The 26,971-nt window shown below is 52.7% G+C and overlaps 1 protein-coding gene across 36 annotated transcripts; it reads right to left on the reverse strand.

Moving 5' to 3' along the window:
• On the reverse strand, positions 1-26,609 carry FBXW10B (F-box and WD repeat domain containing 10B). 36 transcript variants are annotated; one of them, XR_014821927.1, is made up of 15 exons: positions 25,921-26,609; positions 23,973-24,149; positions 22,691-22,891; positions 22,476-22,603; positions 21,654-21,776; positions 20,450-20,559; positions 19,497-19,697; positions 18,885-19,006; positions 14,708-14,856; positions 13,910-14,029; positions 13,631-13,773; positions 6,436-6,557; positions 4,423-4,682; positions 3,620-3,754; positions 1-872 (listed from the first exon to the last, which is right to left on the reverse strand). XR_014821927.1 is itself a non-coding variant. In XM_084986237.1 (15 exons), exons 1-15 carry the CDS (start codon positions 26,423-26,425, stop codon positions 52-54), a joined length of 3,354 nt encoding a protein of 1,117 aa, XP_084842363.1. In that variant the 5' UTR covers positions 26,426-26,609; the 3' UTR covers positions 1-51. The 36 variants fall into 36 exon arrangements, 22 of the variants coding, with proteins under 22 accessions (XP_084842363.1, XP_020923561.1, XP_020923559.1 ...); XR_014821926.1 differs by having other exon boundaries at positions 3,620-3,757; XM_084986237.1 differs by having other exon boundaries at positions 6,399-6,557.
• Positions 26,610-26,971: the final 362 nt, after the last annotated feature.

A 26,971-nucleotide genomic window follows, 5' to 3' on the forward strand; every position in this document is an offset into this window, starting at 1 on the left:
TGCGCTTGGTTTTCTGTTTACTGTAAGACACTGTAATTTCCCGAGGCTGGTTCAGATAAATATGTTCTGTCCCAGTTCAGGGGCTGCTGTTTTTCCTGGCTTCATGAAATCATCTATGGGCAGGCCTTTGATCTTCCGGATCCATGCGGCTCTGCTGGCTCTTTCTGGATCCACGCGGCCCGCGGGCTCCGCGGCCTGGTTCTCCTTCACCTTGGCCTGCTCGTACTCCTTCTCCTCCTTCACAGTCAAGAGCATGAACTCCGTGTTCATCCGAAAGGGGTCGAGGGCCGTGTGGAAGCGCGGCCGATCTTTCTTGGCAGCCTGGGCTGTGCCGCCCAGGGGTGGAGCCAGCATGCGGTTTGGTTTGATGACCTGGGGGCTGGTTAGGGGTCCAGAGCTGCGCACCGTCCCCTCGGTGGAGCTGGTTGCCCCGTCTTCACCCTTCGAGCTGCCCGAGAACCTGGGGCGGATAAGCACGGGCTGGGGTATGGTAGACTGGACCCTGGGACTCTGCAGAGACGTCTTCAGGTTGGGCTGAAGCTTCTGGACTTCGAGGGGGACGCTGGTTTGTCTCACGTCTGTGGGAGGGCTGCTGCGTCTCAACCGATCAACGGCATGCTGGACAGACTGGCCCTTCAAACTCAGGACCTTCCTCGGGTATGAAATGGAAGGTCCCCAGGCATCGAGGACCTGGGCTTGGGGCCTCCGGGGATAGGCACACTCCCCCGAGGTATGGGCTTTCTGCAGGGCATGGACGGTCAGGAGGAGCTGGTCAGGAGACATGGCGATGTGCCAGGACTTTTTCTTTGGGCGACTCATCAAGTCTGCCCCAGTTCCCAGTTGTCCTTGTTTGGGTACTTTCTCTGCATCATCTGGTTTTCCAAAAAAAAAGACAAGACAAATCAGTGTTCTGCAAAACACAAAGTACCTGTGCACGAACATTCGATCGGCTGTGACTGCCGTGCGATGAAGGTCTTCGGTTACCCGGCGGGCAGGCTGCCATCACGGGAGCAAAAAATCCTCTGTGAAACCAGAAACTAGAACATCGTCAGCACAAGTTTTTAACAAACGTGCTAGGACTTGTGTACAAATGTGTATCAACCTCTAACTATGCGTGTTTTGGAAGGACCATAGGTAATCCCCGTGCTCCCGCCTTCTTGAAACTTCCCCGTGGGAATGGCCCTCGCATCCCATTTGCAGGCCTTATAGATTTTCAGTAATAATGTGACTATATTTTCAAATAAAACTTGTATTGCAAAGTTTGATCTCAACCTTATTAATCCCATTTGACTTCAAATGATCTTCGGATAGTCTCAGAATCAAAACTGCTTTCAGGAAATGTCATGCTGGGAGTTCCCACTGTGGCTCAGTGGGTTAAGTACCTGACTCCAGGTTCGATCCCTGGCCTCCCTCACTGGGCTTAGGATCCTGCATTGCTGCAGCCGTGGTGTAGGCTGAAGCTACCTGGGAACTTCCCATATGCAGCAGGTATGGCTGAAAAAAGAAAAAAAAAAATGTCACCCCTGTGAAATGGAAAATATCACACAGCCAAGGGCAGTTCCTGATCAAAGGTTCCCCAAACGTTTTGAACAAGACCAGCAGGTCCAAAGCCACTGACAAGGTCAAGCGATCCATCCTTGTGTACTGCCTTAGGGTCAAGACCACCAAGGTACCTGAGGCCCTGGAGTTAGCAAAGACGTCTTTTTTTTGCCTTTTCTAGGGCCGCTCCGGCGGCATATGGAGGTTCCCAGGCTAGGGGTCGAATCGGAGCTGTAGCCACCGGCCTACACCAGAGCCACAGCAACTCGGGATCCGAGCCGCGTCTGCAACCTACACCACAGCTCACGGCAACGCCGGATCCTTAATCTACTGAGCAAGGCCAGGGATGGAACCTGCAACCTCATGGTTCCTAGTCGGATTCGCTTCTGCTGTGCCACATCGGGAACTCCTGGCCTTTACTTTGTTAATTAAATAATAGTTTACGAAAACATATAAGACTAAATGAAATTAAGATGTCAAAATCTTCCCCACTTTCTGTCCAATTCTAGAATAAATTTCTGCGTGTGTGTGTGTGTGTGTGTGTGTGAGAGAGAGAGAGAGAGAGACAGGTGGACAGAGAGAGGGAGAGAAAGGGGAAGAGAGAGAGGGAGAGAGAGAGAGAACAGAGTTTTCTTCCTTTTGCTGAAAGGAATTGTGATGGCCTCGTTGTTCATGAACTTGTCTTTTTTATGGACCGTAAGCTACAGCAGACCTCCTTCCAAGGCAGCGCACACGGCTCCTCATCCACATGCAGCCGTTGTGTAACACTCCCTAGTGTGGCTCTCGCATCACCTACTAACTTTCTACCCGCTGATGGCATTTAGTTCGTTAGTGATCAAGCTTCGGGAAGCGCAGATGCCACTTTTACTTACTGAATGAGCGAGTACAAATGATGCTGAACGCCCAGGGCTGGCCTGGGGGCAGTGGGGGCTCGCATGCATTGTTGGTGGGAGTGAAAAGTGACACAGCAGTTTTTAAGGATAACCGCGGCAATATCCTTATAGTTTGCCCTGTTTTGTTTGCAGCACCTGTGGCAGGTAGAAGGGATCAAACCTGCGCCACTGCAGCGACAAGGTCAGGCCCCTAACCCGCTGCACCACACGGGAACTCCTCCTAGCTTTTAAACGCGGTTACCCTGTGACTCAGCGACTCCTAGGACTCTACCTTACACGTATTACTACACAGGTACATAGGCACAGGTATCCACAAGGATGCCCACTGCTAGTGCAGACCTCCCAAAGCTCAACTGTTTGACCTCACCTTGAAGCTGGTCTCTGCAAGAAGTTCGATTCAGAGAAACACTATCAGCCAAAAATATTTGAAAGGCACTTTAAATCTTCACCAAAGTCTCTCAAAAGCAACAAAGGGACATTCATCCACAGTGCCCAGCGATGCTTCTAAAAAGCGCCTCCCCCACCTCTTGCCTGTACCTCCTCATCTCACACGCCTGGCACCGTCCCCCCAACCCAGCAACTCCCCCATGAAGCCCCCTCAAATGCCCTCTGCTGTCAGCCTGGCTGCCTCTTCTCTCCTCTGCTGTGCCCTTTACTCAGACCCATGACACAACCATCCTCCAAGAAGGCGAGAGGAGGCCGCCTGGGAGCCAAGAGCTGGAAGCTCGGCTCCTGAGAAAGGCTCTCGCTCTGCATGGCTTCGAGTTAGCAAGGGGACAATTCGGGAAGACCCTGCACTCTTAGGAGAAGCCAGGTGTTTCATCCATTTTGAATCAAAAATAAGCAAATATTGGAGTTCCTGTCGTGGCTCAGTGGTTAACGACTCCGACTAGGAACCATAAGGTTGCCGGTTTGATCCCTGGCCTCGCTCTGTGGGTTAAGGATCTGGCGTTGCCATGAGCTGTGGTGCAGGTCGCAGACGTGGCTCGGATCCTGTGTTGCTATGGCTGTGGTGTAGACCGGCAGCTGAAGCTCCGATTCGACCCCTAGCCTGGGAACCTCCATATGCCGCAGGTGCGGCCCTAAAAAGCAAATACTGATTGACCTGCTGAAAAACTAGGCTGAACGGGGAAGGGGGGAGGTGTCGCCACACAAATTCAGAATAAAAGATTACCCGTTCTTCTTACCTCCAGTGAGGGATTTTGCTTCCAAATTCTCTTGCTCACCAGCTGTGCCATCTGCTCCCCTGCAGCCCATTTGCCTCCTGCCGTCTTTTCGGGGTGATTTTGGCTTCCCTTGACTTAGAGGTGCCTCTGTCAGCGCTGCTAAATTAAGATGGAGGAGGAAAGTGTGGTAATTGTATACTTCAACTAGGTATGAAAGACGGGGCGCAGTTCACAGTTCAGCTGATCTTCACCCAAACTATCACTTGTTTGCTGTCCCATGAAACTAGGTGGTCACCTGGAGCCTAAGGTCCAGCCGGATCATCTCCTGAACCCCCTCCCACCCACCTGATCCAGCTTTAAGCATCAGCTGGAACTCTCGGTCCTCGGAGTGAGCTGACCATTCGTGGTGTAACACGCTTGGAGGTGATGTGTTGATCTGGTGTTTTCCAGGCACACATGCTATTGATCAGAGGTCCAGCCGTAATGCATTCTGCAGAGGTCGGTTTTCTGCAGTGTCATGGATCCTGCCTCTGTCCTAAGGAAATGACTGTGCACCGTATGTCTGGTTCAGGGGTGCGGTGGGAGGATGGTGGCTGCTTATTTTATGTCTTAGTGACAAGCGTAGACTTGTCTCTGTAGAAAGAGTCTAACAAGTCTGAAAACTTAGGCCTTGGCTATCAGGAGATTCCCTCGAGCTGGCGAACGCACCATCACATCCAAGAGAACGGCTCCCACTTTCTCTAAAGGCTAGGAAATATCCCACCAGGAAACGGGTCCCGGCACCCCCTCCCCTGCCCCGGTGGGTCCCACCGAGGCTCTCTTACCTGTAGGTAACCTGGATACCCTCAGGGGGGCACGGGACTTGTGAGGTTTGCTTAACAGGGACTCCCGGGCTGTTTGTTTGCTGGATGTGGAGTCCCTCGGGCTGTTAATCTGAGTGCTGGACTTGGAGAGAACTTCCGTGAGGCTGTTTTCTTCCTTGTCCTCCGCTTTGTCCTTTGGTCCGGCCTGTTCCGGGGGGTACTGCCACTTGACGTTCTCAAACTGGAACATGAGAACATTGCTTTCGGTGTTGATCACCATCCTGGAACCAAAGCAACAAATTGGCCACAAAAGGAGACCCAGGGCCGCCCCGCCCACATCTAAACACGCATTTCAACCCTGAGGCCAAGAAACCAGTGTCCCCAAAATGCCTGAGCAAACAGGGTGGTGTGGGTTGTTGGAGGGGCTAGTGCCTCTGTAGCTGTTTTCTTTAAAAATTAAATGGGAGCAGAGAGTTCCCTGGTGGTCTAGTGGTTAGGACTTGGTGCTTTCACTGCTGCGGCCTGTGTTCAATCCCTGGTCTGGGAACTAAGGTCCCACATGGAGCCACTGCGTGCTGCAGCAAAAAAAAAAAAAAAAAAAAAAAAAAAAAAAGACATGTGAGAAAGGCACACATGTTTTGATTACTTCGCTTCTTGAGCTAAAATATCTTTCAAAGTATTTCCATTCCTGGACTGAGCGCCAAGGACCTCAGGTGCCCGAGGCAGAAGGCTTAGCTAATTCTGCACACAGATGTCTTGAGGTTCATCCCTTTATGAAAGCACAGAATTCGAATGCAACGTCTCTGTTGCTGTGATGGGATGAGGCAACCTGATGGGGGGGGCAGGGGCTCAGGCCACGCCCTTCACTCCATCCCCCGGGGTCTCTGTGCGGGCTCTCAGTTCAGACAGAACACTGTCCTTTACAAAGCAGGAGGAGTTCCATCCTTCCAAACCCCCATTCTCGTGCCGCTGCAGAAGAAAGACTTCTAACCCCAACAAGGCCTCCCCCGATTCCCACTGCATCCCAGGATTCAGTGTTTGCAGAGCACCACTGTCCCCTCTCTGCTCCCAGGTCTCCTGTAACATGGGAATGCTCTGTGTGGGTCCCTTTCTGCTCCAAAAGTCTGTCACCTTAAGCCCGTCACGCGTCAGCACCGACTCTCTGTAACAGTGACTTCTTCGGATTGGAAATGCTGGAATGGCATTTGGGGAATCATACCAATCAGAAATCGCCTTCCAACTTGTTTCGGCTCAAGCTAACGTCTCTCTTTGGATGTCACAAATGAGAAAAGGTCAGTGGTGACCTTTTTATGGCATTATGACCTCGTAACTGAAAAGCACGCATTTACTGAGCCTTACTATTAGCATCCTCCTTTAAGATGCCAAAGAGGACTGAGGACGTTGAATTCAAAGGAAGGCAAAGTACCTCGAAATGATGAAGTGACGCCTTGCGTAAGCCTGTGGTAGAACTGAACAGTTAAGTCCAGTTGGGTCTTTCCACATGTCGCCGTGAGCCTGGCATGTGACAACACGGTATGCTGACAATGAATGCGGTCATGGTTCTGGTGTCTGTAAACTCACCTGCTCAGTTCTGCCCCACTGGATACCAGGCCACCTGCCAATGCCACCCCTGCGCTCCGGCAAGGCTCTGTGCCTCCGAAATGAGACACAGAGCCGGCCGGTGGAGCTCTCGGGCTGGGCAGGGGATCAGGGAGCAGGGGGTGCTGCATGAGGTCCCCTCCTCAGAGTCAGATCTCAGCCACGGTATGATGAATGAGGAACAAATGAGGAGTGCTGGGACCCCTGATGGTTATGTTTTGTGCAAAGTCCCAGAACCCCCCAGCCCCCAGAAGCCTATTACTCTGCTGCAGCCAAAACTGGAGGGAGCACTGCCAGCTCTCCTGCTGCCAGCAAATCCGGGCCCGGTGCCCCAGAGGAGGGAAAAACCCATCCAGACGGAACTGCTCAGGGCTCTGACCCCCACACCGACCACCCACCTGTTGCCCTGAATAAAGAAGGACAGCACAGGATCACCTCTGCCATTGGCCTTCATCACCTTCAGGCAGTGCCCGTTGAGGAGGCTGTAAATGCGGATCTTGCCATCCGCACAGGCACTGATGACCCGGAGGAAGAGAAGGGCCACGTGGAGCACCTCCCTGGAAGGGAACAGAGCGACGGGCAGTACCCGCTTCCGGCAGACCGCTGCGCGTGTCGGGTATGGCTGGGAGAGGCCGTGACTGCCCCTGAAGCCGTGGTGGCCGTCCTTCTGTAGCTCTGGATGTAAACCATGAACCCTCAGGACGAGGGTCCTCTCCCCACGTTCTGGTTACTTTTCCTACGTTTCGGTCACAGGGCCTCGAGGTGGTGAAATGAAAAGGCTTATGTCAAAGACTCGTTTTGGGTCTGATACATAAATGAACATGCTTCCCTCTTACAATTTTTTTTTTTTTTCTTTTTAGGGCTGCACCTGAGACATATGGAGGTTCCCAGGCTAGGGGTCAAATTGGAGCTGCAGCTGCCGGCCTACACCACAATCACAGCAACATAGGATCCAAGCCGTGTCTGTGATCTACACCACAGCTCGCGGCAACACTGGATCCTTAACCCACTGAGCGAGGCCAGGGATTGAACCCGCAACCTCATGGACATAAGTCGGGTTCTCGGCCTGCTGAGCCGCAACAGAAGCTCCCTCTTACAGTCTGATTTCCAGCTGTTGAATTCCACAAACGTGGTGAGAATTATCTAATGTTTCGAATCTTGTAAAAATAGTATCATATAAAGAAAGGGGGAAAAACAGAAGGGAAAATGATCATCTTTATAAGAAGCAAAAACCCAGCATTTGAGCAATTTCTTTGGGATCTTAAATGAGGGGCTTTCATTCTTTCCGTGAAACATCTTTAAGGGAAGCTGTATCAGGGGTGAGATTTATGAGCTCTCTTTCGTGATGAGCAGCAGGAAAAGAGAGCGGATGCAGTAGATTCCAACAGCAATATTCTCTCTACAACAGCTGGGTCCAAGCTGGGCTCCAGAGAAGTGGACTATTCAATTCTGAGAAGTGTAATTACCCCACTGCTGTTAATGCTACTGAAAATGGAACTTGATGCCACCAATTTGTTAGATCTTATCTGCAAAGCAAGTCCATCAACCCCTGCCATCTCTACCCACCCAAGTCCATCCATTGCCTCACTCACAAGCTACTGTCTCCGTAAAACCATCCCTTTTCTTCTTCTCCCCTCCCACCCCACTCACACACACAAACTTCGGGTATACTGTCAGTGTCTTGGGCATAACCCAAGTCCTACTCATCTTGGTACACCCAGCACCCAGTGCAGTGCCCAGCCCCATGGCAGGCCTTCAATAAATAGCTCTTGGAAAAAGTGAGCACCAACTCACGTTTCAGAGTATGATCATTGCTCCAGGGCATTAAAAGAACGACATCCACCCCATACAACTTGGCCTTGGTCGGATCCCAGAACAAGGGTAAGACTTTTTAAGGCCCCAACAACTAGCAAAACAAAAAAACACAAAGACCTTGAAAGAAAGATGGGAGACATCCAAAGTATAGCAAAGAAGCCAACACGGCTTGAACCCCACCTCACAGGATGGATAGAGAGACAGATCAATCTAAGGTATAAAATAAGTGTAAGAAAACCCAACAAAGTTCTAGTTTTTTTCCCCAAGATGTGAATAGCATACTTTTTTTTTTTTTTTTTTAGTCGCCCTGCAGCATGTGGAGCTCCCAGGCCAGGGATAAGATCTAAGCTGTGCTTGCAATCTAAGCCACGGCTGCAGCAATGCCAGATCCTTAAGCCACTGGGCCAGGGGATGAAACCTGTGTCCCAGTGCTCCCAAGATACTGCCGATCCTGTTGTGCCACCGCAGGAACTCAGGAAATACCATAACTTTATTGGTACCCTAAAGGCACAGTAGTCCACCTGCAGAAGAATCCAGTACTGGGAGAGAGGCCTCGTGCTGGAAGGGGTCTGGCTCTTTGTGAATCTCTTTTGAGCCTTCTGAGCTGGGCCTACATGTTTCATGGGTTCCTGTGGCATTTGGTGGTTATACCAGTATAACCAGTATAGCCGGGTGAATAAAAGCACAGGCTTTTAAATCCTGGGATCAAAAAACCTGATTCCACCTTTTACTGACTGCGTAACTCTCAGACTGCAGTTTTCTCTCCCACGAAACGGGGAACGGCCCCTGAGGACTACTGTCAGGATTAAATCCATCAAGACTCGCCCAGTACCTGACACAGTAGTGGTTCTCATGGTCCTGGCATAACCCAGTCTCTCTTCAGGTTGTATCTCCGCCCTACAAACAAGCTGTCTCCTTCTGTGTTCCTTCTTTATCAAAAGACGCTGCAGAGGGTGATGCCAGGGAAAAGCATGGAGGAGGGAACTCCAAAACTCCACCTCCCACAAGAGCAATGAAAAAACTGGCAGAAACTGTCAGAATCAACTATTTGGAATTCTGGGAAACGACCAAAGGCTTGCAGCAAGCCAGGGAGCACTTAGGTGAGAAAAGTGGCTCAGTCTCAGGAACAGTGAACAGGAACCGTGGCATGTAACTTACCTAGTCCATCCCCCACTCCCCAGCCCAGTGGTAGCCATGAAAATAACAGCTCGCATCCCTGGGACCCAAGGAAGAAGAACTGGTCTCCTTCAAAATGAATTACCTGACCTGTCTGGTGGCTTCCTGGAAGAGTGGCTCAAAGAACTTGTCATGATTTTGTCTTACCAGGAACTCACCCAGTGCTGGAACTGCTACCTGGGGGGTCGGGGTAGGATTTTGTTGAAAACATTTATAGGCAAATGTTTTAGTCACAGCTTCCTAGGGCAACAGGTATCTGTTAGGGCTAACCAAAAAGCTCTGGAGGAAAAGCTGGGGAGTAAAACGTCTGTAAGGGCTTTGAAAAGCTCAGACATGTTCCTGGGACTCTGTGTGGCCACTGATGTGCCCAGGGCTATGCACATGCTTGGAGAAAAACTTAAAAAGCCCTAAGCCCTCAGTCTGGGCTGACGGCAATATTCTGCGCAAGAAGTAAGGGCTGAGGCAGAGTTGTAAACTGCTACATGTCGAAAGCTCCCCTCAGCAGGCACACAGAGCCCCTTGGCAAAGGATGGGAGGTATTTTGTTTCCAGGTGTTCACGTCCATCTCTCTCCAGCCATTAGCACATCACCAAGGCAATAAAACAGAGACTTCAGTGGTCAAACAAGACAAAAAACACAGATTCACTAAACAAACAATAAAAACTACAACAAAGAAGGAAAAAAAAAAAAAAAAAGACCCTGGGCAAGAGGGAGAATTTGATCTCCAGAGTTGTGATATTAAAATATTCAAAATGTGCAGTTTTCAACAAAAAGGTATAAAGCATAGACACTAGAGGGTATGGCCCATATACAGGGGAAAAGGCAATCGACAGAAAACTGTCCCCAAGGAAGCCCCATGGTTGGACTTACTAGACAAAAACCTTAAACCATCTACTTTAAATATGTTCAAATAGCTAAGGGAAACCATGCCGACAAAACTAAAGGGAAGTATAAGAATAATATCTCACCAAATAAAGAATCTCAATAAAGACTTAGAAATTATAAAAGGAGGAGTTCCCGTCGTGGCGCAGTGGTTAACGAATCCGACTAGGAACCATGAGGTTGCGGGTTCGGTCCCTGCCCTTGCTCAGTGGGTTAACGATCCGGCGTTGCCGTGAGCTGTGGTGTAGGTCGCAGACGCGGCTCGGATCCCGCGTTGCTGTGGCTCTGGCGTAGGCCGGTGGCTACAGCTCCGATTCAACCCCTAGCCTGGGAACCTCCATATGCCGCGGGAGCGGCCCAAGAAATAGCAACAACAACAACAGACAAAAAGACAAAAGACAAAAAAAAAAAAAAAAAAAAAAAAAAAATAACGAGCACTGTCATTTTCCTAAAAAAAAAAAAAAAAAAAGAAAAAGAAATTATAAAAGGATCCAGGAGTTCCCGTCGTGGCGCAGTGGTTAACGAATCCAACTAGGAACCAGTAGGTTGCGGTTCGGTCCCTGCCCTTGCTCAGTGGGTTAACGACCCGGCGTTGCTGTGAGCTCTGGTGTAGGTTGCAGACGTGGCTCGGATCCCGCGTTGCTGTGGCTCTGGCGTAGGCCGGTGGCTAAGGCTCCAATTCGACCCCTAGCCTGGGAACCTCCATATGCCGCGGAAGTGGCCCAAGAAATAGCAAAAAAAAGACAAAAAAAAAAAAGGATCCAAACAGGAATTCTGGAGTTGAAAACTATCGTAACTGAAATGAAAATTCACTAGCGGGGTTGAAAAGCAGATTCAATCAGGCGGAAGAAGGAAAGGATTTGAAGAGAGGTCAGCGGAGATCATACAGTCTAAAGAACAGAAGGAAAGGAGAATGAAGAAAAATGAACAGAACCCTAGAAAACTGCATGACATCAGCAAACACCAACATACACACAACTGGATTCCCGGAAAAAGAGGAGAGAAAGGAGCAGAAAAATAATTCTTGAAGAAATAATGGCCCCAAACTTACAAATACGATGAAAAACATGAATCTGCACACTCAAGAAGTTCACCAAACTCTAACTAGAATAACCACCAAAAGATCCCCACCGAGACATGTAATAGTCTAACTGCGAAAGGCCCAAGACAGAGTATTGAAAGCAGTAAGGGAAGAGCCGCTCATCACATAGAAAGGATTCTCAGCAAGATTGAAAACTGTCCTTTTTTCCGACCCCACTCCCCTTGGATGATAAAACTGTGGCCCGCTGGGTCCTCAGGGCAGTGCTTCCATGCCTGCCCACTTGCTCCTCTCACAAGCATCCTATCTCAATAAATCTACTTCTTGCCTAAAAAAAAAAATTAATAACTGATTTCCCACCAGAAACCATGGAGACCAGAAGGAAGTGGAATAACATGTTCAGTGCTGAAAGGGAAAAAAAAATAACTAAACCAAGAATTCCATATCCATCCAAAACCATCCTTAAAAATGCAGAAATTAGGAGTTCCCTTGTGACACAGTGGGTTAAGGATCCAGCATTGTCATTGTAGCAGCCTGGGTCACTGCTGTGGCACAGGTTTGATATCCCTGGCCTGGGAACTTCCACATGCCATGGGTGCAGCAAAAAAAAAAAGAAAAAAAGAGAGAGAATCAACAAATTCCCAAATAAAAACTGAAAGGAATCATTTTTGTCAGCCCTACTTTGCGTCCTCTAATTTCATTCCTCATATCCATTCTCTCCCACACTGTATGCAGATTCTAAATTTTGGATGAAAAAAATGTTGGACCAAGGGAACTGAAGATGCCCTTTCTCTCTGGTCCTTCTTCCATGAAGGACAGAGAGCAAATATATCTGTTTTTTTCACCTATGTCACATATATATATACTTTATGCTTTTTAGGGCTGCACCTGTGGCATATGGAAGGAAGTTCCTAGGCTAGGGGTTGAATCGGAGCTACAGCTGCCGACCTACACCACAGCCACAGCAACACCGGATCCTTAACCCACTGAATGAGGCCAGGGATCAAACCCGCAACCTCATGGTTCCTAATCCGATTTATTTCCGCTGCGCCATGACGGGAACTCCATGTCATATTCTTTTTTAAAAAATTATTTAATTTTACTTATTTTTGTCTTTTTTGGCTGCCCTGCAGCATATGGAGTTCCCAGGCCATAGATCAGACCTACCCACAGATCTTTAACCCACCAGGGCAGGCTGGGGATTGAACCTGCATCCCAGTGCTCCAGGGATGCTGCCAGTCCCACTGCACCATGATGGGAACACCACCTACATCATATTCTGGAGATGGGTATCAGTCCAATCATTGGAACTCTCCAGAAAGACAACCTGCCGCAAATCAGCCCTCATTATCGTCAGTTAGAAATATTTATTGAGCCCTTACATACACACGGCACCTCTACAGACGAGGGGAAGAGGGGCCCTACAAATGAGAACACTGGCCATGCTCTCCAGAGCTGCTACAACTGGCTATGGGTTTGCTGCAACTGTGCAAGGCATCAAGAACCATGTGACCGGTACGTCGGGCTGTGGATCAGTGCAAGTGGGACGGTCCACAAAGGTCTCAGAGCCCAGGAAGAGCGGGAGGCTCCTCCGTCGGTGAAATGGTAAACACGCCGCTGCGTTTGCTGGGAACAATTTATTTTCCAGGAACCAAATGAAATCCTACCAAATTGTGCTTGAAAGGTGTTTAAAACGTTTCCTTACGATTTTCAGGTGACATCACAAAGTTTGAGTCCTTCCTGGAGGCTGAGTTTGGACAATCCAGACAACAGGCGATGAGACTAAATGACCCCCATCCAAGGGTTGAAATACTCACTGAATCGTGGCCCTTCCCCCGCCGCCCCCCGTCAACCCTGCCATCACACACCCGGGACAGAGATCCCACACATGCCCACCCTCACCCCCTCCCACCGCCCACAGGGCCAGTCTCCTGCCCAGGAGGGTCCTGTGAGGGTACAAGGACATCCAGGGCCACATTCTACTAAGTCACTACCCCCACAGAGCTTCCTGGAAGACTCAGTTACTCTTTCAATCAATGTGGGCAGCACTTAGTGTCCTGGAATTTCCCACCACGCATTCGGGGAAGCAGCATCATTCATTTAGTACAAGAACGGCCCGGAGCAGCCTGGAAAACCCATTAATTGACCTCAATACACTTTCCAAATAAGCCTAGATGTGCCCTCAGACTACTGCTTAACTGGCTCCAAGCTGCCACCATCACCACACTGAGACTGGACCTGGAAAAAGAAATCCATTTGCTGTCCTGGAACAGAATCCAGCCCACAGACGTTAGGAGTGCTCCTTCCTTCAGCCCTCGGTTATTTTTAAACCTTTGGCACTTGCATAATTTTGTGCTTTTGTGGACAGAGAATTCCAAGAAGTTAAGTTTACCGGCATTATTTGGGGGACAGTTCTGCCAATATTCATTCGTTTGGAAAATAACATATAAATTTTTCAGGAGTGCCCTAAGTGTAAAATTGCAATAACTTTTCGAAGTCCACATCTAATACTGTTACTTCTGAAGAGAAACAAGTGAGGACAGGAGAGGGGGTGGGGAAATTGGGTAACAGGTGCAGGAGGAAAACAGAAGTGGCGGAGGGGCAGAGGGAACAGAAGGTCCGCGGGGAGCAGAAGGGGCTGATCTGCCAAAGATCTGAGTCTAGGCTCCGGCAGGAAAAGGAGGGCGCAGGACCTGGTCAGGGCTCCGTGGCACTTACTTTGGGTGCTTGAAGGCCATGAGGCACCGCTCGTACTTCCCCACCATGCTCCAGGCCATGACCAGGCCATCAGCGCTTCCCGAGACGAGATGCCACTGGTCAAAGCACAGACACCTCACAGCTCCCTCGTGGCCGTTGAGAGTCTGCAAGAGAACATACCTCTGTTTTCAGCCCGTCCTCAACTCAGACCGTGACTCCTCTGAGGGCCAGAGCTGGAGGCTTCTTGGGATGAATCCCAAAGGCCCACCCCAGCAGTCCGCGAGCACCCTTGGGACTGACCTGAGCAGACTTGGCTTTTGCTCCCAGGCCAGTGGAGCCTGTGCCACCCCTGCCCAGAGCTCTCTCCCCAGTTAAGGAGGAATGGGATCCGGAAGAGGGTCTGTTCCTGGTGGCACCTTCCTAAAGGGCCAGAAAGGCCACAGTCCAGCTCCCTCTGCCGCCAGAGGGGGACGGCTCGAGGGTTCCATCCCCAGCCCGTCGCCAGGACCCAGAGGCACCTGCGCATCCCTGCGCCTGCAGCTGCTGGTGAGAGCACAGTGACAACACTATCGGGGGAAGAGCCCACCAGCCAGGCCAGCAGCTTCTCCCGTGATCCTGTGTCCTGGCACAAGGGACACCTCACCACTGCCCACCAGGGCCTGGGGCCTCAGATCCAGCGAGAACACTCTGCGTGTGTGAACACTTGGGTAATTTTCAAGACAGCCAATGTTCTCGACTCATGAGAGGGCAGGGAGGAAATCGATTGTGGCTTTGTTCACACCCATAGCCCGTGCCAGCATCAGGTGGAATGTTCCAGAAGAGGAGAAGGTACTTTACCTGTGCTGCAGTTAGAAGACCCCGAGCCCATGTATCATGTGGAGTCAGAATACAGCTCCCGCCCCACCAGCGCAACAGGGCACGGACGGGCCCTGACCGCCCCGACTCAGCACAGCCCCTTCTTGGGGGGCCTTCCCTTCCCCTTTCCGGGACCGCCCTCCTGGGGACTGTAACTCAGCTGCTCCAGGGTGGGCTGGGGAGCTCCGTGGAGGGGGACTGTGGGTGTCCCCCAGGCCCGCCCCCAAGTCCCTGCCCTCTCACCTTGAGCAGCTGGGCCGTGGCGACCTGCCACACTTTGACTGTCCCTTTCTCACAGCTGCTCACGATGTACGTGTCATTGATTCTGGTGGCCAAGATGGGGTCTTTATGTCGGAAGGTCTTCAGGCACTTGCCTGTGTCTATATCCCACTCTGCGGGGGGTGGGGGGTGGAGAGGGTGACAGAAGCTAGGACTAGCCGAGCCCATCCTATTAGACCCCGGGAGGCTTCGCCTGGCCCGGCGCCCCCACAGGCTCCCCCACAGCCCAGGTGCGGTCACTCTGCTGCCCAGAGCTCCCCAGTCCTGCCCTTGGGAGGGCTGGCAATGCACAGACCTGGGCTCCGACCTGGCACTCAGCCTCCGTCCAGGGGCTGCACAGCTCCTCTCCCACGGCCTCCTCCTCAAGCCTGAACACTGCTTGCTATGGGGCAGGTTTCAGGAAAATCCTGGCATCACTCGTCCCAGGTGTTCTGAACACACCTTCCGGCCCCAAAGAAAAGAGCTGTCTGTCCTTATGTGCATCTAAATAGTTGGAGTTCCCCATCGTGGCTCGGTTGTTAAGGAATGTGACTAGGAACTATGAGGTTGCGGGTTCGATCCCTGACCTTGCTCAGTGGGTTGGGAATCCAGTTTGCGAGCTGTGCTGTAGGTTGCAGACGCGGCTCAGATTCTGTGTTGCTGTTGCATTAGCTGTGGCTTAGGCTGGCGGCTACAACTCCAACTGGACCCCTAGCCTGGGAACCTCCATATGCCGCAGGTGCAGCCCTAGAAACGACAAAAAAAAAAAAAAAAAAAAAAAAAAAAAGATAAATAGTCCTCGGTCCAACTTCGCGATTTTACTACTGAGAGGCTCGCATAGCGGGGACCAGGGCTACTGCTGCTTCTACGCAGAATTTGCGAGAGCAACTGCCTCCCGCACGGCAAGTGTCAGGAGAACCGAGCTTAAAGAAAAACCGAACATGGGCACCATGAATTCAGGGGTGAGAACATCAAAGTTGGCTCCGTCAGCCCCCAGGGCACTTTCTGCCTCGGGCAACAGAATGGGTAACCGAGGACCAAAGCCGAGCACAGCTGACACCTGGCCTCCAGCTGTGAGCCCCGCGCCATTCGAAGCGCGTGACGCGCATCAACTCGGGCTCACGGAACAGTGCTGCTATTATTCCCCATTACAGACGAGGAGGCACAGAGAGGTTGGTTCAGCAACCTGCTGATGCTCACACAGGTGCTGAGCCGACGGAGCTGGGTGCCTGGGTCCAGAGGCCACGCTCTCCCATTCACCCGCACTGTGGGAGGCGCTTTCCTGCACTGAGTTCATGCACCCTCTTGGCCCTTTTATCGAGTTGGAAAGGGGAACACTGAAACATGAGTTAGCAGACTCATTGTTAAGGTGCCCTGATTTAAGGACATTTTAAAGTGGAGAGTTACCTTTTAGGTCCCTAATTGTCTCCTTTCTCGTTCTATTTCAGCGATCCAGGAAGCAGGGAGAGCCGGGGCCACGCAGGCAGGCTGGCAGCTGGGGCCAGGATGTTTGGATAATTTTTTCATCGTGTATTTTGTATGTTAGTTTTGACTTTATTTTTTTCTTTGTCTTTTTAGGGCCGCGCCCATGGCATATGGAAGTTCCCAGGCTAGGGGTCATATAGGAGCTGCAGCTGCCAGCCGACACCACAGCCACAGCAACGTGGTATCCAAGCTGCATTTGCAACCTATGCAGCAGCTTGCAGCAACGCTGGATCCTTAACCCACTGAGTGAGACCAGGGATCGAACCCGCATTCTCATGCATACTAGCTGAGTTCTTAACCACTGAGCCACAACGGGAGCTCCTGACTTTTTAAATATTGCATTAAAATAAGTATCTCGATCACTGAGGTTTTGGGAGCCCCCTTAAGTCCTGCACCAGAGGTGAGGGCCTAAACCCTTCAGCTGGTGGCCTGCAGGACTCTCCTCCTCCCTTCTGTCCTCAGACTGTCACCCTCCATCCTTTCTGATTCGCTCCTGCAAGCAGCCACGGCAACAAGACTCCCAGTGGGTTGAGGAGGGCGAAGAGGTGGCCTGCAAGGCTTCCCAGGCCGGTCTGAGCCCTGGGCTCCCGTCACCACCCCATTGTCCCCTCCCTGTCCTCTGCCACCCCAACATGGTGCCTGGGGCCCTGGCAACTCCTCTTTTCATTCTGTCCTCCTGCCTCGAAGGAGAAATTGCGTCCACACCGGGGCTGCCATCTCTCACTGTGGACCTATCTGGAGCTGTGGCGGGGACCAGCCAGCACCTGCCTCCTGCAGCCCTGGCCCGGCTCTCCCTTCGCTGCCATAACAGATGCCCCCAGCTTCGTATGTGCAAGCACCACCTCCCCAGGCTAAAAGCAAGGTGTTGACAGGGCTGTGTTTCTTGATGGAGGCTGGGGGTGGGGCCCATGTCCTGGCCTTCTCCGCCTCCTGGGGTCACCACATTCCTTGGCTTATGACCCCTTCCTCCTTCTTCAAAGCCAGAGGCGCTGCATCTCTCCAACCGTTTCTCCCACAGTCATGTCTCCCTTTGATCACAGATCAGAACATCTCTAGTTTTGTGGATCCACGACTACCCACGCGTGCACACCAACAACCCAGGAAAACCTCCCCATTTTAGGGTCCTTAACTTAAGCACATCTGCAACGTTCCTTTGGCCGTCACCTCTGGTTGGCTGCTACCCTGCCTGCCACACTCAACGTGACCAGAGTGGAAGCCCTCACCTCCGCCTCCCTCCTCAGCCCACCCACCCCCTTCCCCGGGGGTCCCCGGTCCCATCCGTGGTACTTCCATGTGCCCAGTGGCCTGCCTTATAAAGTCTGGCCTCACCCTTGGCCCTTTTTTCTCATTTTTCTTTTCTTTTTTCCCCTGTTTAGGGCCACACCTGCAGCATATGGTGGTTTCCAGGCTAGGGGTCAAATCGGAGCCGAAGCTGCCAGCCTACACCACAGCCAGAGCCACAGCAGATCCGAGCCACATTTGCAACTTACACCACGGCTCACAGCAACGCCAGATCCTTAACCCACTGAGTGAGGCCAGGGATCAAACCTGCGTCCTCACAGACACCATGTCAGGTTCTTAACCCAATGAGCCACAACAGGAACCCACTTTCTCACTTTCATCCCCAGCTGGTGGTGAAGTCCAGCCAGTTCTCCTTCTAGAAATCTCCCTCCTGTTTGTGTCATTGAATATCCAGCCATCTGATGTCTTTGCACCTGCCTGTTCTCAGATATTCCGGAGACATCACAGCTTCTAGATGGAGTGGTGTCGTAAGGCCCCTGTCACCACGTTGGCACCACCTTTCCAAACCCTTCTTCCACTCGCACAATTTTGCTCAAATGCACATTGGATCATAGCAACCCTCAGCTGAAAATGCACTTCCAGCCTCCCACGTCCTAGAGAATGAAGCTCAACTTCCTGCCATGACGCAGGAGGCCTTTGATGACCCAGCTCCCACAAACACCCGGGCCAAGCAATGCCAATCCCCTGAAGGCTTGGTTTTCTTCAATATCCTGTGATTTGTGTGAGCCGGCCCTTCTGCGTGGAGGACGACTCCTGCTCAAGACCCCACTCAAATAGCACGCTACCTGCAGGGCTCCCTTTTCACTCTTATTTCTATGGTCCCTTAAAGCTGCACACATTGATAGGAGCCTGTGGTTTAGAGCCAGAAAGCCCTGGATTCAAATCCCGGCCCAAACACTCAGCAGCTTCAATGTGGGGCAGGTTGTTTTTCTCCCTGAGCTGTGGGTTCCTTGTCTGCACCCCCCCCTCCCGTGGGATTCCTGCGAGAGTTAAATAAAATCATGTGTGTGAGGGACCGACCCTCGTGCCTGTCCCGAGGTTAGTACTCGATAAACGGCAGCCGTACCGTTCACACGACAACATCCCCCACTTTATATTTCCACAGCTGTCGCCAGTAGGAGACCACGAGACTCTTGAGGAAGGAATAAGTCACACCGAAAGGGCCACGTGATATTCATTTCTTCCCTGAGCACCTGGCACAGCATCTAGCATTCAACAAATAGCTGCTGAGTGCCTGGATCCAAGGATACGCGGATGGACGGAAGAAAGGCTAAGTCTATAGGATGCCTGCCTACAGAAAGGCGCTGAGCAATTCCCCTGGCAGCGCACGGACTGGGGGAAACTTCTTGGAAAGCTTGCAGCATTTTGCTCTCACCTTTTACCTGGCAATCTTTTGCTCCAGAGGCGAGCCTGTTCTTATGGACATCCATGCACGTGATGGTCCCCTGGTGGCCGTTGAAGATTCGTACGCAAGCCCCGCTTTTCAGATCCCAGTATCTGCAGGAATCAGGCCCAAAAAAATATGCTTTTGAGATTTTCTGAGGGCGCAAGGGGTCATACAGTATAGAGGTCCTTAGGTCACTAGGTAGCTGGGAGGCAGCAGAGTTTCATGACTAAGCTCAGAGTCCAAGACCTGCACCACCTAGTAAGTATACCTTTGGGAACTTCCTTGATTTCTGTGTAATCTCCATTTCCTCATTGATAATATGGAAATGATAATAACAGTCGTTGCCTCACAGGGTTTTAGTGACATCAAGGTTCTAATGCAGCGATGGCCAGCCAGGAGCGACTCCCGCCACCAGGGGACACCTGACAGTGTCTGGAGACAAGCCGGCAGGGGGAGGTGCTATGATATCTAGCACATAGGGTCCAGGGATTCTGCTCAACATCCTACAAGGTACAGGACAACCCCCACAGAAGGACTCTACCAGCCCCAAACGTCAAGAGCTCTGCGGCTGGGGGGCCGCAGCTTTCCTGGACGGCCTACCTGATACTCAGGTCGTAACTCCCGCTCAGGAGAAAGTTCTCCTCCTCACACAGGAAGAGGGCACGGACGCTGCCGGCGTGGCCTCGGAACTTGACAGGTAGCTCCTTTATTTGTATGAGGTCCAGAAGGTGGATCTTCCGATTGGACGACACAGCCAACAAGCCTCCGCCGGAATAGTGGATGATTCTGTTTCGGTCCCACCTGGGTTGCCAGGAAAAAGGATGATCCCCGAAGGGAGAGTTAGTGTCCTTCTGGGAACTCGCTTGCCTCTCACCTGCAGCACTGGGATGGTGGGAAATCCAGGGCCTTCCAACAAGGGATGGAGCAGAAGGCCAGGCTTCGTGTTAACCAGCCCTGCGGGATCCCCACCTCACACCATAACAAAGATCCATTCAAGTCGATTTAGAACCCAAAGACAAAAGGCAAAAGTCTTTTAAAAACTTCTGCTAATGTATGATAAACTCCCAAGAGAGAGAACAGAGTATGCAGCATTTCCCAACTTGTTTGATCATGAAAACCTTTATTTTTTTTTAATGGAAAACCTCTGAGGAACACAGTTAGAAAGTCCTGTACCCACTGCATGTCCCATTGTTTCTTTCATTCTTTTTTTTCCCCTTAAAATAGCCATGTTAATGAGCATATATTAGGGGCAAAGTCTTGTGCCAACAGGTGCTAATGGGACACACCAAGGCGAATGAGATATGGAGGAGTCTTGCCCTCAGTGAGCTTATAGTCCAACGAAACAGGGTGAGTTGAATTGTTTCCGATCATGAGATCAGTAGAGAGATAACACATGCAGGATGACCAAATAACTTATCGTCCTGTCCAAACTGAGATGTTTTATTGTGAAAGGGAACCCTGTTATCATCACATGACCAAGGGTCACAGCAGTCCTTGGACGCCGCTGTGGGCCCTCAGGATCCCTCCCCTCTGTACACTGGCCCAGGACCTACATGTCAGAGAGAATACGGATGTTGTACGTCCCACAGAAGACGTTCCTCTCCTCCAGCTGCACCTGCTGGGTCTCCTGGCTCTGGTACGCGCTCCACAGGCTGTAGTCGTTCTAACAGGGAAACAGCTGCCGTCAAAGCCCAGGGGCCACTTGACCAGACACGCATCCCTGAGGCTCCCCACAGGGGCACAGGGGGCTGAGGACCGCTCTTCAGGCTGCGGCTGCTGCCATGTGGTGACAGGGAGGGGACCCGTGAGAGAAAGGAACCGCGAGGGAGAGAATATTGAGGCAAGGATCCGAATTCTTCTTCCACATCCGACTCCATGAACTTCGACGTCGATGATGGCTCAGCTTCCCCAAAAGTGAGCTCACAACCAGGAGGCACACAAGAGAGGGCCAGCAGGGCCCCTTGACATGGGTACATGGGACAGTACGCAGCGAATGCATGGGAACTCAAGTCACAAGGGGGAATCACCGCCACACACTCTGTGCGTTTGTGGGTCCAAGGTTCTATACAACTGCAACCTCCACCCCTCCTTCCAGCTGCCTTCCAGAACTGGAAGCCCAGGTGAGTCATCCGTGCCAGACTTTAGCATGCAGAGAGGCCACGGCACGGGAGGGAGGCTGTGTGGTTACCTAGAGCTCCCCTTCCTTCCAAGAACCAGGACGAAGCTGGAAGTGAGGGTCAGAAAGCTTAATTCGTTCTGGACCCTGGACGTCTGGGGCCGGTCCTGGCCCTGCCCTCACGTCCTACCCATTCCCACAGACCCTGGCAGCCTCTCGATGAGGGACTGACAGGTGGTCGGGAAGACCCCAGCCATCCTGACAATGCTTCTGACTGTGAGCTCCCCACCAGGTGACGTGGTGCCATGGACACAGGACCTGGCCCTGGGGGGCTGAGGTCAGGAAGAACCCTAGGATACAACCAGATGGGTCCCTGCATTTAAGATGAGGAGTTTAACGCTTAAGAAGAGGAAGAAACTTGCCTAAGGACACACAGTATAGAACCCTGATCTCCCTCAGGGATAAAACTTCCTCCACCCCCACGTCCTCCCCTCCATCCCCACACCCTCCACCCCCACGTCCTCCCCTCTGTCCTCTCATATCCTACGTCCTTAGGTGAAGGCTGGGTCTGGACTTCAGCCTTCAAAGGCCAGCAAGAAAGGACAGTCACAGTCACCTGCCCCAGATGCCGCTGGACCCACCTTCGTTCTCAGTTTCCATTTCTGGCTTTTCACACGCAGGCGCGTCCCGCCGTCCGCCATCTTGGGAACGGGGATGGTAACCCTGTGGGCGTATCTAGGATCTACGCCCCGGGTGTAGGACCCCTGGGAAATAACAGACAGTGGCCCGTCTCAGTGCTTCTACTCCAAGAGGAGGGGGACTGCTTGACGAGATCTCGAAGCTGAGCAGGCTCTGGCCAAGGACGGCCTGGGCCTGGCAACGAGGCCAGCGGCGCGTGCAGACGGACTTGAGACGGGCGATGAGCACCAACATCTGGCGGGAGACCAGCGAGGGGGGTCGGCCGCTCCCCCCCCCAGAATCGGGTCGGCCGCTGCTGTCTCTCATCACTTCCCGCTGCTGGGAAAAATCAACTACCAAGAACCCAGGAGACAGGGTGAGGCCTCAGGCAAGAAACTGAAGCGTGGGTGTCGGAGACGGCTACCATCTGGGGAAAACCGTCTTCGCCTACACATCTCCTCCGTGGCCTGGTAAACACCTGCGCACCACGAGAGGTGTCTCGGGGCCCAAGCCGCAGCCTGGCCCCTGGGAACAGCTCCCTGTTTCGTGAGGCTTCTGGAAGGCCCTGCCTCCCTCTTCCTGTGAGGTTTCTACAGGTGTCGCCCTGGCCAGATGCACCCGGGGTTGGAGGTACATGGGAACCAGTGGGAGTTGGGACGAAAGGGCAGCCCACCTGGAGCAGGAGGCCAGCTCAGGGTCTGTGGGGGACGGAAAGGGTCACGGCCAGTCCAGCCTCGGCGCAGAGACGGGCTGGTGGGCAGCCGGCTCCTCCCAGACGGGCCTACCTGCAGGAAGGCGAGCTGGTGTTGGATGAAGGAGTGCACGGACAGGTCGGTCCGGACCTGGTGCGCCAGCGCGGCCCAGTGCTGGCTCACGGACGCACACCTGTTCAGGGTGTTCCTGTCCAGCATACCTGGAAGACGAGAGGTGGACCTGGCGACCTCCCAGCGCGGCTGCGACAGGAGGAGCCGTGAGAAATGCCCCAGTGGTCCCCTCGTACTTAGGATGTGCTTGGAGAGGTGGGCGGGCAGCTGACGGATGAAGTCGCGGTAGCTGCTGAGCCCAGAGGACAGCTCTCTGACGGCATCGGGGTCCACCAACACGTCGCGGGGGGCCGACTCTGCTCTGGACTCGCTCGCTTTCTCAGGAAACAGCCTGGTCATCTCGGAAATGCACCGGACTGAACTCTTCCACCGTCCGTCTAGAGGGAAGCCAGAGAAAGGGGCTCGGTTGGGGTGTCTCTGAGGTGACGCCAGGCCGAGAGCCAGTCCTCGCCAAAAGCTCTCCCTGGGTCCACCCTGAGGCCACTGGGGTCATTTCTTCTGCCAAAATGAGGACAGAACTTCCCGGAGCAAATGCACAGCAGTTTTCCACCTTCCCGGCCCATGGCGACAACGGCAACATCAAAGACAGGCCTGCTGGTGAAACGGCTTTGTGTCTGAAGTGTCCTTGAAATGATCCCAACAAGCAAAAGTCTCAATTTCAAAAGAGGGGGACTGGCTGGGATCAGATGGATGTGATGCTGGTAATAACTGAAGCCGGAGACGGTTACCTGGGCGATGGTTATACTGTTCTACCTACTTTTGAAATTCTCCATATAAAAAGCATTTTCTTCTTCTTTTTGGGCCACCCCATGGCATATGGAGTTCCCAGACCAGAGATCAGATTCAAGCTGCAGTTGCAACCGAAGCCGCAGCTGCAGCAACGCCAGATCCTTAACCCACTGTACCGGCCAGGGATCACACTCGCATCCCAGCGCTCCCAAGTCACCACGGATCCCGTTGCCCCGCAGCAGGAGCTCCTAAAAACCCTTTTAGGACCTGTGCTTTGTGTTTACTATAATTAGTTCACCTATACGTCTCTCGCTTCAAAAACCAGCTGAGGAAGGCGTGAAGGTCGGGTCTCAGCTGCCTAGTGCTTTCGTCTCCACCTCAAGACTGAATCTAACAGCTCCTGGGGGTTGGATTCTGGGGGTGCTCCCCTCCCCCTCCCCTAAGGAGAGGTCGGAGTGGCGCGGGGAGGGGGGCGGGTTAGAGGTGAGATCACAGCCGGGGGCAGAGGGAGACTTAGGGTCACACCGACGACGGATGGTAATCCTTGCTTCTCCTGGTACCGGATTGTGAGGTTAAACGAGGGAGCAAATACCAGAGAGCCCCGCCTACTCTGCAGCAGGCGACAAGGGAATGTTCCTTGCCCCAGTCTGTCCTCCCCACACGCCCCTGCCCGGTACCCCCAGCCCCGCGGCTCACGTCCCTCCGCCTTCTTGCTACGAGCTGACCCACCACTAGGGGCCGCTGCCCGCCGCACGTTCTGTTGCAGGTTCGCTTTCCCTGAAGTCTGGGACAACGAGAAGGTCGCGTGCTTGGTTCTGGCCGCCCAGCAGACTTGTGGGAGCCCGCCTGGGGCGGCGTGGCCTTTCTCAGGGAAGAAGAACACATCGTTGAAGTCCGGGTGGGTCCCTGGAAAACCAAAGACCAAGACAAGTGGCTCTTTAAACAGGTGGGTGGAGAGAAATGGTTTTACCTCTGCCGGCTTCTTTTAGATCTACACAAAACTGACCAGGCCAGTTATGTCTGTTTTCACTTGGGGCTCCGAGTGTCTACGCAGAAATCGCAGGAAACCTCACATTAGCCTTTGCCGGCGCACCCAGAGTGCAAAATCCACCCGAGCGCTATACACTTGGGGATGGCGCGATAACAGGGGGAGGGCTGGAAGCTGGAAGAGAGACTGCCTTCCTGAAGTTTTGCTTAATTTTCTTCCATGATACGAATAAATGCCGTTGAGCCAAATTAGCAATTTTAATTTTTAAGAGAGAAGCTCCCCTAGGAAAAGGGGAAGGTTGCCACAGCCTGGGACTGAACTTCACTTTTAATACAAGGAGCCGGGCCCTGCTGTGAGGAGGACCAGAGAGCGGGGTGGGCGTGTCTACAGACGAGGCTGCTGGGCCTGCTGCCCGTGGGGTGCGGGGGGAGATAGCACTGCCCACAGGAGATGCTCAGGACAGGAGGCCTGGTTTCAACCCCTTGCCTGGGTGACCACAGCCAAGTCACTCGGACCCCCTGAACTTTGGCCCATTTACCTATAAAATGACGGAGTTGGACTGGTCAATCTCTAACTTACAAGATGCCCTGATTTTCTCCACCGCTTCCTCATTCCAGATGGTCATTCATTTACTTCCCTGACACACCAAAGAGATCAAGGGCATACGTGGGGATCTAACTGCCCCCAGGGTCATTCCCTGGGACTCTATGCGTCTGCAGACATGACCACAAGTCGGGGCTCGTGGACAGCAGGAGTCCCCCGCCCTCAAGAGCTCACACGCTGACTCTGTCCACCTGACGCTCTGTCCCAGCCTCCTCCCACTTGCTAAATCCCTGCTTCCCATGTTGGACCCCCCTCCTGGACCCCCTGCGACCCCCGCCCCGGGCCCTTGCTTCCTTTCCGGTTGCTTTTGCTGCTCCAGCTGGCCAAACATTTCCAAGACCTTTTCACAGACACCCTAGACCACTGGCGTTCAGAGTGAGGGCCCCAGATGGCATCAGCATCCGCTGGGAGCTTGTTAGATGTGCAGGCTCTTGGCTCATCTCACACCTGCTGGCTGGGAGCTCTAGGGGAGGACCCAGCCACCTGTGTCTCAATAAGCCCTCCCAGTGATTCGAAGAAGGCAATGTTGGAGAACCACTGCCCAGCCCTATTGGGCCCTTTTGCTACCTCCAGTCTCGGATAAATTCAACTTCGAGGTTAGATTTTATGTGCAAGCAAGAAATACGGTGGAGTGAATGAGGAAAAGCCTTGGGTTTGACCTTTCAGCTTGGTTTCCAGGCAGGACAAACTAAAGGGCAAAACAGTTCCGCCTAATACGCTTACCTCCCTCCCAAACCCACTTCAACAACACCTCCCCCCAACCAAGGCAGGAACCGCACCAGCAGTGAGAAGCAGAGGTGTGGACCAGCCACCTCTGAGCCTAAGGGATGCAGAAATCCCTTCCAAACGCTGGACAGTTAAAAGTTCCTTCTGCCTTTTACGATTTTCTGTTAGGAAGTCACACTCGGCAGCTTCTGCTTTGGTCAGTGGGATCGGGCGTCCCGACAAAGGCCTCTGTTCTGCAATCTGGAACACCCCCAAATCCCCGTCGACCTGAACTTGTCCACCCCTCCCGCTCCTTCGCAGCCCTGGGGTCTGGACTCCTGGTCCTTGGGCCCTCCAGTCTCTCCCTGCGCCCCTGCCTACCTGAGACGCTGCTCCACTCTCTCTGAAACAGGACGCGGATGACGGAGGCGGCGGTGAGCAGTAACTTGGGCTGGCACATCTGCATCAGCAAGAGTGTGTAATTCACCTTCATCTGGTGAGTGCTGTTCCCAAACCAGCACAAAAGCTCCCGCATCTTCTGTTCCACCGTCTTATCCAGCCTTTGGTTCAAGGAGAACTTGGCCATGCGCCCCTCCTGGTTGCTGAGGTTGACCCGGGACCGGTGGTAGACGAAGTCCTTCCCCTGAGTGGTCTGGAGGATGTTTTGAAAGTAGTGTAGCAGGTACAAGCTGTCCAGCTGCACCAGGACGCTGACCAGGAACCTCGTCTGCGATGACTCGCCCACCCTTCGGAACCACTCTTTGGTGGAGAAGACCTTCCAGGCCAGGACACACGTCTCACACTTCCGGCACACGGGGACAGAGTCGTCCCCCCTCTCGCATCGGAAGTAGGGGGCATTCTTGAGCCGCAACTCCAGGTTCTCCATGGTCCTGAGATGACCAGCTCATTTTAACCTTGTCCGTTGTCGATGCCACCAAACCCCAGGGGAACAGGAGAGGCTGATAAAGATCCCGACGGAGCCTTTTCTGACATAAACATCTCCCAAAGGAAAAGGAAACTGCTGCGATGGATGGAGAGCTTCTCTCTCCCAGAAACTGCCGGTTGAGTCTGGCTTTCTGTACTGACCTCCTAGGAAACATGGCTTTACCGTAAATCTCCTAAGCCTGGAGCTGTGCAGGGGGAAGGCGGTTGCTGTATATTCTGAAAGAGCTGGTCATCCCGTTTCTAGAACCACAGGAACAGAGTCAAATTAAAATAATGTACGGACCCCTTTTATTTTATTTTGGCTGCTCCTGTAGCATGCGGAAGTTCCTGGGCCAGGGGTCGACCCCACGCCACAGCAGTGACCCAAGCCACAGCAGTCACAACACCGGATCCTTAACCTGCTGAGCCATGAGGGAACTTCTGGACCCCTTTGAAATTAGGGGGAACGAATACTGTGGAGCCTGGGGTTGAACTTAGATTGTTGTTA

This window comes from Sus scrofa, chromosome 12, assembly GCF_054392235.1.
Source record: "Sus scrofa isolate SSC_HxYL_T2T_F1_AM1 chromosome 12, Sscrofa_HxYL_maternal_Yorkshire_Landrace_v2.0, whole genome shotgun sequence".
Taxonomy (NCBI): domain Eukaryota; kingdom Metazoa; phylum Chordata; class Mammalia; order Artiodactyla; family Suidae; genus Sus; species Sus scrofa.